Raw genomic sequence first — 13,634 nt, 5'->3', positions numbered from 1 at the left:
TTCTGTCCCTCTCTTGGAGAGGAAGCTTCTGACTCTCCTCTCTCCCCCTTTCTTTCTCTGTCTTTGTCTTTCTGTCTCTCCCTTCTCCCTCTTCTCCCCCTTTCCCTTCCCCTCCATAACCCACCTAATAAATGTCCAACTTCACTCTGCATGGTGTGCCTATCCGTCTTTCTCTCACCTGCCACCATCACATGGAGACCTAGAGATCTGCCACGTGGTCTTGTTCACTGTCCCTGCTTGGGGGTGGCTACTTTGGAGATCCCACAGCAAGCTGTCAGGGACTCACAGCAAACCCATTGCAGCTACTACAAATGTGACTCCAGGGTGTGAGGGTCCATGGCAAACTGGAAGCCAAATCTGACATTGTTGCTCACAAGGTACTACACTAGTGATTTTACCTGTACTTGGACACTTTTCCTCCTACTGGGTTGCCACAATGAGCCATGATGTGAGGATATGTGCCCAGTCTTATTGTATCTTATAAGGCCATGTTCAGTGAGTATCCCTAGGAGGACTGCTATGGAAATATAGGAAACAGATGGGGAGTTGGTCTTTGGGAGAGGGGAGGTAGGAGGAGAAACTGGGAGTAGTGGAGGGAGGGGTAACTGTGATAAGGTTGCAATACATGACAGAAGAATATAAGTTAAAAAAAATAAAAAGAATTAAAAGTGAGGGGATTGTAAATTCCTCCTTCAATGGTTCAGTTTGATGCTGAAGTCAGCAAGCACTTGGCAGGGCAGTCCCTTCAAAAAATAGACTCTAAGAAGCCATGAAGCCATGAAGTTGTGAAAATGAATCCTGGGTGACCAATGAGACTACAAGATTTTGGAGATGCTAGAGCAGTGAAATATCTGTCAGAGAGCACAGCAAACAAAAAAGAATAATATATATTGTGTTCAACAAATATGGAGGGGTAGAGCCATCTAAAACTCTTGACACTTGGCATGGAGTTACAGGGTTAGATATTTTCATTTCTGGGTTTTGATCTTGCTTTGGTCTGTTATTTTCCAACTATTTTCCCATCTCTCCCTTTGTGAAAGTAATGTGTATAATGTGTGTTGTAGACTGGAAGTATGTAACTGCTCTTTTGACTTTATGTAGGGTTACAGCTAAAGGATTGCTTTGAATCTTTGGTCACTGAAACAGTGTTAAGACTGTTGAAGTGAATGAGGACTTTAAAGGTAAACTAAATACATTTTATATGATGATGCAGCCATGGGCTTATTTATGAGAGAACCAGGGAGTAGAATGTAGTAGTTTGAATCCCCATAGGCTCAGGTATTTGAAAACTTGGTTTCTGGTGATTAGCACTGTTTTGGGAGATGGAGCAGCCTCAATGGAAGAAACACTTCACTGGGGACAGGGAAAGACTTGAGAGCTCATGTCTTTGTACTGTATCCTGATCACTGTCTCCACTTTGTGTTTATTAAACAAACACAAACTGTGGGGACAAGGCAATGGCATGCCAAAATGTATTTGGAAGAAAAATACTAAGTAATTTTATGAGATTTTCAGTATCTGAAAAATAACGTGTGTCCTGTATTACCATTAAAAAGGAGAAATTGTGACATTTAGTTTTCAGAAAGATTGTGATGATATTATTTAGAACTATAATAATTTTTATTCAAAGTTACATAATATTTAATACTAAAAAATGAAAAATTCATAAAGGAAATCAATTTGGCTGTATCAATGTAGAGCCAGAATTAGTTAACGAATTGAAATCATACTAATTATCACTCTTTATTATATAATATCACAAAAATCAAGTGCATTTAGAATAAAAGTGTAAGTATCTACATAAATTCTGTAGTACAAGTTTATAAAATACTTTGTATACAATTAGCTAAGTATTTACTCATTCTTAATTATTACCTTATTATAAACAATAACAATTCTAAGAACAATCTTATCAGAATAGATTACTTACTTATTCCCATCATCATGTAGACCACTTTTGAGACATCGTAGATCCAACAACGTCCTCTTAATCCACAATTATTAATGTTCCAGTAAATGCAAGATTTTATTGATACTTTTTTAAAAATCTCTGGTAGACCAACAGATCCTATGAAGTAGACAATGATTTTAAGTTGTCTATAGAAACACTTTGATCACTATTAGAATAATTTCTTCTTAAAATACACACATATACAATCCTCTAAACACATTATTTAAAATTCATAATGGTCTTTTATAGATTGACTTATTAATGCTGCTAATCAATATCCTGAACCCTGAATGTATACAAATGTTAGCAGTGTGAGGTGATTATGTCTATGTTGTTGTTTACAGGGTATCTTAAAGCAGTTGCTGAATTTGCATGGGATATTTAGGAGGACATATTTAGTTCAAAGGAAGTAAACTACATGATTTTGTTATTTCTAGTATCTGTAAAGATATACAACTAAGAGATTTTTTTTAATGATTGAAATTGACTTAATGTTTTCTTACTGTATTCTCTTTTGTCTCTACAGTATTCTTCCCATACTTCCAGGAGATTCCCAGATTCTCCAGTGGATGTATGAAACTACATATGGAACCAAACTTCACACACTTACACAAACATGCACAAATACACCCTACTTTCTGGCACAATGTGCTACTGCCAATTAAATTGAAATACATTGCCTATTCATGTCTTTTATTTTCATTTAGCTTACAAACTGATGATATATCATAAATCTTCTATAATTCTTAGTTTTGGAATTATCCCCAATATCTTCTCTGATCTATCTCATCCCAATTCTCTTAAATATTAGCTCCCAGTATTTTTCTTCTGCCTTTTACATCACATGAGTCTTATTATTCCCTTTTCCTCAGATACAAGATCATTGCTGCACATGTAACTTCTTTATGAAGACTTCATTTTGTGTAATGCTTCCTCTTGCTCATCTTCCTGCTGCTCTGTCACTTCACTTCATGTCTGAACCCTTCTGTTCCCTATAGTCTCACTTTATACTTTCCTCTCACCTATATTCTGCTATCTCTCCTTCCCAAATGCATCCCATCAAGCAATGAATCATTTCTAGTTTCCAATTGTACTTTATGTTAACATGGAAATGAAAGGAAGCTATATTCACATGAGATGGAACATTCTGAGTTGTATCTTCTGACCTGGATGACATCACTCAGTATAATTTCTTTCAGTTATATTCATTTGCCTGAAAGTTTCTCAATGTCACCTTTTCTTTTCAGGTGAGTAATATGTATGTATGTGTGTATGTATGTATGTATGTATGTATGTATGTATGTATGTATGTATGCCTTCTCATTGCCCATTCACTAGCTGATGATCATCTAAGTTGACTCTATTCCTAGCTGTAATGGTTATAAAATCAATTAACGTAATAGCATATAAACTCCTTTGGTTTTATGCCCAGGAGTGGTATATCTGGGTCATGTGGCAAGATCTAGTTCAGAGTTTGAACCAAAGCATGCCACATTAGTAAATGATCCTGTTCCCTGAAGATGTGTATCGTTAAATGAAAATCTCATTGCCAAACATGGTTTTCCTCTCCTTTGAGTATTGGCCAGGGAGGATGGAGAGGTACCTGAAACAATACAGTCCAATTCCAGTGACCATAATCCCAACATTACCCAATCATAAGACCCTATTACTGAAGACATTGCACTCTTTGGTTACAAGACACAGAGAAAACAGCCCTAAGCTCCCAGCTGGCTAGTTTTTACAGAGTTATAAGGCACTATGCAGTCTGATGGAGGAGAAAAAGCAGTTCTTATCTAGCTATCACCAGAGCCTGCTACAGTACCAACCTACTGGTCTGGTAGTGCCTTTGGTGCAAAAGTTGCAAGACTGTATATAGGGACAACCAACCACTCTCTTGATTGATTCTGAGGTCTCTTTGATGGAGGAAAATCATGACTGTAAACATTGTCAAAAACAATGACTAGGGAAAATTATTTAAAGAACTCTTTTTTTTATCGGGGACTTCACAAACACATAAGAAGTATGGAGTTACTGTGAGCATCTGGATGCTTTGTATGATCTCTCAGAGTTACTTGTCTGCTTTGGATCCAATTGCTTGGCTCCAGGTGATAGAATATGATTGATGCATTTCTTTGTTTAAAAGGGTAGCTTTTATTTCACATAATTTCTCTCTATATTTAGCTATATTTTTTAAAGGAATCTCAAAAATTACTCAGAAGATCTTGTTCTTTTCTACTTTCCATGTATGTCCATGTATGTCTCTATTAGGGTCCTCATTATTGTCTAGGTTCTCTCAGATTGTGAATTGTAGTCTGGTTTTCTTTGTTTTATGTCTAATATCCACTTATGAGTGAGTACATTTAATATTTGTCTTTCTGGGTTTAAGTAACCTCACTCATTATAATGTTTTCTAGATCTATTCATTTGCCTGCATATCTCAACATGTATTATTTTTTTCTGCTGTGTAGTATTCCATCGTGTAAATGCATCACAGTTTCCTTATCCATTCTTCAGTAGAGTGGGGGAAAGAAGGGACAGGAACAAAGAAAAATGTATAGTTCAATAAAATCAATAAAAAAAATTAAGAAATGTGGAGGAGACATTATGTTACAATAAGTATACATGTATATACAGTAAACTATATACCAGGTAGAAAACCCATGACTAAAATATAGAAGTAGAAGTATTGGGAGAGCCATAAAAAAGCAATCTCCTATTTTACATTATTCTTTACTTCTAGGTTTAAATACATATATAGGCACATTTATATATTAAAAAGGGATGATTTGATAGATTGAAAATACATACCGATTAGTCTCCAAATTGTAAAGGTCACACCCATGCTCAGCGAATTATAACTGATAGGTGCACTTCTGAAAGCAAATAGCAATGGTATTACTTACGGGTGACATATGCTAGGTTTATTTTTTAAATATATTTATATTATACAATTTATAAATTTACATAATGTATAAATTGTATAAATTATATTTATATTATAAGTTATATTGAACTAACAGAAGTTCAACTTGGCTTATAGATAGAGTATAAATCTTTGATTTTCCTATTAATTCTTTGCCATTTCTTTATTCTTCCAAAGAGAAGGAACTTTATGTATTAAATTCCCCCTAAGCCTCCTTTTTTTGAAATCACATAGTTCTCTGCCTCTCAATTCATCTTTTCTCATGCTGTCAGGCATAGCATCATTTTGTGAAGTCCACTCCACATTTTTCCAGTTTGTTGACTGTTTTGGATTCTGTACTCCACAAATTATATCAGCAATGTTACTTGAAAGGAGAAGGGTGAAGTCAAGTCTATGTCTTCAGGCTTCCTTCCCATAGTTGCTCAGGGTGACTGAGTACCACAGAAAGGCATCCACCTTACAGGAGTTTCTTCTCACTCTTACTCCCTTGAGTGGGAGGTGGTTACATACCACACTGTGCAATGATGTTCCTTACATCCAACCTGCAACTTTATTCAGCTTTACTTACATAGTCCTAGTTTCTGTTTTCTTTCCCGTGTTACCTTTATTATAGTCATTATATTTAATATATAGTCATATGTTTAAATAGATGACAACTAACTTCACAACATTTTAAATAAGTGGTGTCCACCCACAACGATTCAAACAACTCTAATTAGTTTATCAAGTCACACTTAGAGAGAAGGCACTAACAAAGGAGCTTGTTGGGAAGAAGAAAAGAACAGATTACATGGTAAAAACAACTAAAATCTACATTTTAGTATGAAAGTGTTGAAAAATAAGGAGGAAGATATATGTATTTCTCACTGATTAAATATTTATTGAAGAAGAAAATTGATGTATAGGTATACTATTTAGTCAGCATTTTGTCAAGAAACTTACTGCTTTATTTCCTTGTATTAAAACAAAAAACACTTTGCATAAAGTCTAATTTATAAAATTCATCATTACCATTTATGAGAGTTTCATAATATGTATATATAACTTTCAGAAAATTTTCCTTTATTTCCTCATTTATTTTTACATTCTGACCAAAGTTTTCTCTCACTCTTCTCTTCCCATTCCCATCCCCTGCCTCCCATCTACACCTCCCAACCACTTCTCTGTCTCTGTTCAAAAAGGGGCAAGCCTCCCATGAGAGTCAACAAAATCAGGCACTCCAAATTGAGGCAGGACCAAGCTCCTCCCCTGTATAAAGGCTGGGTGAGGCAACTGTGCATGGGTCCTAAGATTCCCAAAAGCCTGTTCAAGCTCCATGGATGGGTCCTGATCCCACTACAGGGAGCCCCACAAACAAACCAAGCTACAAAACTGTCACACATACAAGCAAAGGGCCTAGGTCACTCCCATGGAGCCTTTTTAGCTATCAGTCCAGAGTCCATGGATATCCACTAGCTAAGGTCAGCTCTCTTTGTGGATTCTTCAGTCAAGATATTGACCTCCCCTAACTCCTACAATCCCTCTTCCTTCACTTCAACAGAAATCCCAGAATTCAGGCCAGTGCTTGGCTATGGATCTCTGCATCATCTTTTCCCACCTATTATTTGATGAAAGCTCTCTGATGATAATTAGGGTTGACAACAATCTGATTACAGGTATAATTATTACAGGAATGCTGTAGAATATACTTCTGCACAATGGGAATATGTATTACTCTCATTTGTTTAATAAAGAAGCTGACTGTGGTTGAATAGGAGAGAAATAGGTGGGAGAGTCAAACTGAGAATGACAGGAAGAAGCAGGGCTGAGTCAGGGCCACCAGTCAGACTCAGGGAGCAGGAAATGTACGTCCCATGCTATATACCTGTACAAAACAGATGAGCGAGTGTAAATATGGAAAATGGGTTAATTTAAAATGTAGGAACTAGTTAGTAATAAGCATGAGCTATTGGCCAAATATTTATAATTTATGTTTAGACTCAGAATGATTATTTGGTACTGGGAAGTGGGGAAAGAAAAGTTCCCTCTTGTCAGGTGGTGGTGGCACACTTCTTTAATCCCAACACTCAGGAGGCAGGCAGACAGAGTTTGAGGCCAGCCTGGTCTGCAAGAACTAGTTCTGGGACAGGCCCTACAGAAAACCCTGTCTTGAAAACAAACAAACAAACAAAAACCCAAAAATAGTTCCCTCTATAATTGCCAGTTTAGGCACCATCTGCACAGGAATCTTAGCTGGTGTTGTCCTTGTGGATTACTGGGAGTTTCCATGGTATCAGGTTTCTTCCTAACCCTGAAATTTCCTGCCATCAAGACAACTCTTTCTTTCCTCTCACTCTCTGACCCACTACTAACCTCACCAACCTGATCCCTCACATTTTGATCCCTCCAAACACACATAACACAACACTCCTGTTCCCAGTTTACCCAGAAGATCTCTTCTAGTTCCCATTCCCAGGGAAATCCATGCATCTACTTTTGGGTATGCTTTGTTATACAGCTTCTTTAGGGATGTGGAATATGTAGCATGATTATCCTTTACAGCAAATGTCCACCTATGAATCAGAACATACCATGTTTGCTGTTATGAGTCTGAGTTATCTCACTCAGGATGGTTTTTTTCTAGTTCTGTCTGTTCACCTTAAGATTCCACGATGTCATTGTTTCTTACAACTGAGTAATACTCCATTATGTAAATGTTCCACATTTTTTTACCCATTCTTTGGTTAAGGCACATCTAGGTTGTTTATAGGTTCTGGTTATTACACATAACACTGCTATGGACATAGTTGAGCAAGTTTTTTTGTGTTATGATTGAGCACAATTGGGTATATTCCCAAGATTGGTATAGCAGGGTCTTGACATACACATAGATGCTCAATTTTCTGAGAAACCACCATCCTGATTTCCAAAGTAGCTGTACAACTTTGCACTCCCACCAGAAGTGAAAGAGTGTTCCCTTATTCCAAGTCCTCAGCCTTATTCCAAGGCTGTCAGAAGTGGTTAGGATCTTCGTCATTCTGACAGGTGTAAGATGGTATCTCAGACTCATTTTGATTTGGATTTCCTCAATGGCTAAAGATTGTGAACAATTCCATAAGTTTATCTCAGCCATTGGACATTTTTCTGTTGAGAATTCTCTTTTTAAATTTGCACCCATTTTTCAATGGATTATTTGATATTTTGATGTCTAGTATCTTGAGTTCTTCATATATTTCAGAGATCAGGCTTCCACCAGTTGTGGTGTTGAAAATCTTTTTCAATTCTGTAGGCTGTATTTGTTCTATTGACAGTGTCTGTGACATTAAATAAGATTTTCTGTTTCAGGAGGTCCCATTTATTTATTTTTGATCTTATCGTCTGTGTTACTGGTATTCTACTCCAGAAGTTGTCCTTCAAGACAATGTGTTCAAGGATGCTTCTCACTTTCTCATCTATCAGCTTCAGTATAACTGGATTTATGTTCAGGACTTTGATCCACTTGGACTTGAGTTTTGTACCAGCAGATAGTTATGGATATACTTGCAATCTTCTATATGCCACCATCCAGCTATGCAAGCACCATTTGTTGAAGATGTCTTCCTTTTTCCATTGTAAAATTTTTGTTTCTTTGTCAAAAATAAGATGTTCATAGTTTTCTAGTTTACTTCTGTGTCTTTAATTTGATTCCATTTGATCAGCCTGTCTGTTTTTATGCCAATACTATGTGATTTTTATTATCATAGCTCTACAGTAGAGTCAAATTCAGGGATGGTAATTCCTTGGGAAGTTCATTTATTGTACATTGTATTGCTTTGGCTATCTAGAGATTTTTTTTTCCATATGAAGTTGGATATTATTCTTTAAGGGTCTGTAAAGAATTATGTTGGAATTTTGATGAGGATTTCATTGAATAAGTGGATTACTTTTGGTAACATTGCCATTTTTACAATGTTAATCCTACCAGTCCATGAGGATGGAAGATATTTCCATCTTCTGATATCTTCTCCATTTCTTTCTTCAAAGATCTTATCATATAGAATTTTCTTGGTTTGGTTAATCTCAAGATATTTTATATTTTATGGCTATTATGAAGACTATTGTTTCCCTAATTTCTTTCTCAGCCCATTTATCATTTTTATATAGGAAGGGTACAGATTTTTTTGTTTTGTTTTTGTTTTTTTGTTAATCTTGTACAAGCCACATCACTGAAAGTTTTCTTCAGGTGTAGAAGATCCCTTGTAGAATTTTTGGGATCATTTAGGTATACTATCATATCATCTGCAAATATCAAAAGTTTGAGTTCTTCCTTTTTGATTTTTAATCATTTGATCTTTATTTCTTCTTATTGCTCTAACTAGAAATTTGAGTACTGTAATGAATAGGAATGGAGAGAGTGTTTACCCTTAATTTGTTGCTGATTTCAGTGGAATTACTTGGAGTTTTTCTCCATTTAATTTGATGTAGGCTATAGGCTTGTTATAACTTACCTTTCTTGTGTTTAGTCATGTCCCTTGTATTTATACTCTCTCCAGGACTTGTATCATGAATGATCTTGAATTGTGTCAAGGTGCTGTGCTGCATCTAACAAGATGATAACATGATTTTCTTCCTTTCAGTGTTTTTATATGCACTGACAATTTGTTTATTGCATTGACAGATCTTCATGTATTCATTGCTGCATCTCTGGAATAAAGCCTGCTTGATTATACTTCACAATTTTTTAAAATTATTTTATTGACTTTATTGAGTTACATATTTTTTTCTGCTCCCCACCCTTCTTTTCCCCTCCCCTTCTAACCTCTCCTAAGGTCCCCATGATTGATTTTTATCTTGGTTCATTTCACCAGCATTTTGTTGCATCAATGTTCATGAGGGAGATTCGTCTATCATTCCCTTTATTTGTTACATCTTTGTGTGGTTTGGGTAGCAGGGTAACTGGCCTTATAAAAGAATTTAATAATGTTTCCTTGTTTTTATTGTGTGGAAAAATTTGAGGAATGCTGGTATTAATTATTCTTTGAAAGTCTGGTAGGATTCTGTATTGAAACCTGACCCTGGAATTTTTTTAGTTTGGAGACTTTTGATGAATGAAACCATTTCTTTAGAGGTTATATATCTATTTAAATTGATTATCTGGTCTTGGTTGAATTACAATATGAGGAATCTATGAAGACAATTGTCTATTTATTTTAGATTTTCAATTTTTAAAAAATACAGACATTTAAAGTATGACCTAAAGAGTCTCTGGATTTTCTCAGTGTCTGTTATGTTCCCCTTTTTGTTTTTATTTTGTTAATTTGAATATTCTATGTCTGTCTATAGTCAGTTTGGATAAGTATCTATCATGTTGATTTTTTCAAAGAATCATGTTTTGTTTTCTTGATTCTTTGTATTGTTTTCTTTGTTACTATTTTATTAATTTTAGTTGCGAATTTGATTATTTTCTGCCATCTATTCCTCCTATGTTAGTTTACTTTCTTTTGTTATAGAGCTTTCAGGTATTCTGTTAAGTTGTTAGTTAAGATTTTCATAAATTGCTCATTGTAGGCACTTAGTGCTATGAACTTTTCTCCTAGCACTGCTTTCACAGTGTCCCATAAGTTTAGGCATTCATTCACATGGAATTTTAGGAATTCTTTAATTTTTTTATTTCTTCCTTGAAGGATTGTCTTTATATGTTATTTGATCTTTCTCCTTTGTAGCTCTTATTTCCCTTTCTTTATTCTGTATACTTAGTGTTTTAATTATTATGTGGTAAGGGGACTTTTTTCAGCATATTTTATTTGATTTTCTGTAACCTTCTTGTACCATTAGAGATATGTCCTTCTTTAAGTTGGAAAGTGCTCTTCTATGATTTTGTTAAATATATTTTCTGAGCATATGAGCTGGTGTTCTTCTCCTTCTTCTATCCCTATTATTCTTAGGTTTGGTATTTTCATGATATCCCAGATTTTCCTGGATGTTTTGTGATATGATTTTTTGATTTAATAGTTTCTTTCCCTAATGAATCTATTTACTCTATTGTATCTTCAACATGTGAGGTTATTTCTTCCATCTCTTGCATTTTATTGGTGATGCTTTCTTGCATCTGTAGTTCCTTGCCCAGATTTTCCATGTCCAGAATTCTCTCATTTTGTGTTTTCTTTATTGCTTTTATTGAAATTTTTAAGTCTTGAAACATTTCCTTCACCTCTTTGCTTTTCTTTGCTTTCTTTATGGAATATATCGATTTCTTCCGATTTTTGGTTTGTCTTTTACAGCATTGCTTTGATGGAATTTTTTTATTTCCTCTTTAAGGGCGTCTATCATCTTCATAAAGTTATTTTTAAGTTTGTCTTCTTGTGCTTCTGCTGCACTGGAATGTTCAGGTCTTGCTGTTGTATGATCACTGGTTTCTGGTGGCACCGTATTGTTCTTTCTGTTGTTGAATGTATTCTTACACTGGCATTTATGCATCTGGGTTTGGGATGACTTTATGTATGGGTGTTAATTCTTGTGTTGTCTTTGTTGGGTGGGTGTTTTATTCCTTTTATTATCTGTTTCCTTTTTAAGCTTTTGGCAGAAATGGCCAAGGGTTCTGGTGATTGGTAGATCTTCAGGTCCAGGAAGGTTGTCTCAGCTGAGGTTTGTGGCCATTTGTGTACCTAGATCCAGCATATCCTCTTATTCTTCTGGCTGATGTGGGCTGTACCTGTGCCTAGGACGTCTTTTCTTCCAACTGGTGTGGGCTATGTTTGTGCCTATGTACTCTGCTGGGGTTTGGGGTGAGGGCTAGCTAAAGGGAGGTTGATGAGGTGGGTTGGGGTTGGATGGCAGAGCGGGTCTTGGGGGAACAGAATAAGGTGTGTGTTGGCCATGGTGGTACAGTCTACAGCCAGGTCTCTCACCTGCCAGCTTGCAGAATTTTAAATATAAATTGGAATACAGAGGCAATGAGCTCCACGGGAGCAAGACTGAACGAGCTACCTAGACTAGAGTGGGCCTGAGAAAGTGAGCTCCAAAGGAGCGGGAGCAGATCCAGACCAGGGACATTTATGAATGCAAAACTGAGCCTGAAACCTTGGCCAGAGAAGACCTGAGACAGCGAACTCCACAGAAGCAGGTACAGGGGAGCAACGGCTGAGCAAGTGTGCCAGAGACAGAGACCACTGCAGTCTGGTCATGAATCTGGGACCTTCAAGGGAGTAGACCTAAGCCAGGACACCTGTGGGTATGGGTTTGAGTATAGGACCTCTGAGGAACTAGGCCTGAGCCAGGATCTCTGCAGGTCTGAACCTGAGTCTGGGACCTCCGAAGGAAAAGGCCTGAGCCAATAAAGCCTGAGTCTGAAGGTCTGGGCAAAACTAAGTCTGGGACCTTCGAGGGAGTAGATCAGAACTAGAAACCTTTGTGGGAACAACCGCCAAGCCAGGGACCTCTGCAGGAATGGATTCAGACCAGGGACATTTCCAAAAACAGGTCTGAGCCAACAAAATAGGCTAGAGCAAGCCTGAGATAGCAAACTCCAAGGGAGCAGAAGCAAAGCCAGGGAGTGCTGAGCGACCTCCAGGAACACCAAGTGACCAACAGGATAACTAGAACCACATCACTGACAACCATCTGAGCCTTGGATTCACTGGCACCTAGAAGGTAAATCAGCAGAATCACAGACAGCCCCAACCATACCTATTAGAGGAAAAGATGAATAGAAAAGGTAAGAAAACATGCAACACCACAAAGAGCAATGTAACACCAGTTAAACCTAAATACCCTACAACAACAAGGCTTGAACAACCAAATGCAGATGAAGCAGAAGACAATGATCTAAAAATAACTTTAGGAGAATGTTTGAAACACTTAAAAAGGAAATGAGAAATTCTATCAAATTCATCCATGGATGAAAAGACAAGCAAACAATTGGAAGACATCAGCAATCCCTTAAAGAAAACCAAGAAAAAGCAATCAAACATATGAAAGAAACTATTCAAGATTTGAAAACTGAAACAGAAACAATAAAGAAAACATGAGCCAAGGGATTTATAGAAACAGAAATCATGAGAAAATGATCAAGAACCACAAATGGAAGCATGGACAACAGAATACAAGAGATGGAAGAGAGAATCTCAATTGCTGATGTAGGAGTGTCTTTTATCTATCTGTTGCTTTCATTGGTTAATTAATAAAGAAAACTGCTTGGCCTGATAGGTCAGAACATAGGTAGGCAGGGAAGACAGAACAGAATGCTGGGAGGAAGAAAGATGCCATGAAGCTCCTGCCCGAGATAGACATGGGTTAGAATCTTCACAGTAAGACATGACCCCATGGTGATACACAGATTACTAGATATGGGTTAAAGCAAGATATGAGAAGCCAAGAAGAAGCTAGATATAATGGGCCGGGTAGTGTTTAAATGAATACAATTTGTGTGTTGTTATTTCAGGTGTAAAGCTAGCCTTGTAGGAGCTGGTGGGACAAAAGCAGGCCTGCTCGCCTCATCACTACAAATTGCTGAAGATATAACAGAGGAAATAGACTCGTTAGTCAAAGAAAACATTAAATCTAATGAAAGCTAACCCAAAATATCCAGGAAATATGGGATACAATGAGAAAGCCAAACCAAAGAATAATAGGTATAGAAGAAGGAGAAGGTCAACTCAAAAGCACAGAAATATATTTAACAAAATCATAGAAGAAAGCTTTCCCAACCTAAAGAAAGATATGCCGATGCAGATGAAAGAAGCTTACAGAACACCAAACTAACTGGATCAAAAAAAAAAAAAGAATTCCACTCACCACATAATA

General features: G+C 36.7%; 1 protein-coding gene across 1 annotated transcript in view; it reads right to left on the bottom strand.

Moving 5' to 3' along the window:
* The window catches only part of LOC102002495 (solute carrier organic anion transporter family member 6A1-like), a 102,727-nt gene that overhangs the window by 8,139 nt on the left and 80,954 nt on the right, over nucleotides 1-13,634 (bottom strand). Inside the window, exons 11-12 of the mRNA XM_005361397.2 lie at nucleotides 4,760-4,824; nucleotides 1,931-2,068 (exon numbers count right to left, since the gene is read on the bottom strand). Coding sequence (XP_005361454.1) covers nucleotides 1,931-2,068; nucleotides 4,760-4,824 — 203 coding nt within the window. The remainder of the gene's footprint in view (nucleotides 1-1,930; nucleotides 2,069-4,759; nucleotides 4,825-13,634) is intronic.

Source organism: Microtus ochrogaster, linkage group LG4, assembly GCF_000317375.1.
Source record: "Microtus ochrogaster isolate Prairie Vole_2 linkage group LG4, MicOch1.0, whole genome shotgun sequence".
NCBI lineage: Eukaryota > Metazoa > Chordata > Mammalia > Rodentia > Cricetidae > Microtus > Microtus ochrogaster.
Note: the sequence above shows the minus strand (reverse complement) of the source record. Positions and strands in the feature narration are given on the sequence as shown.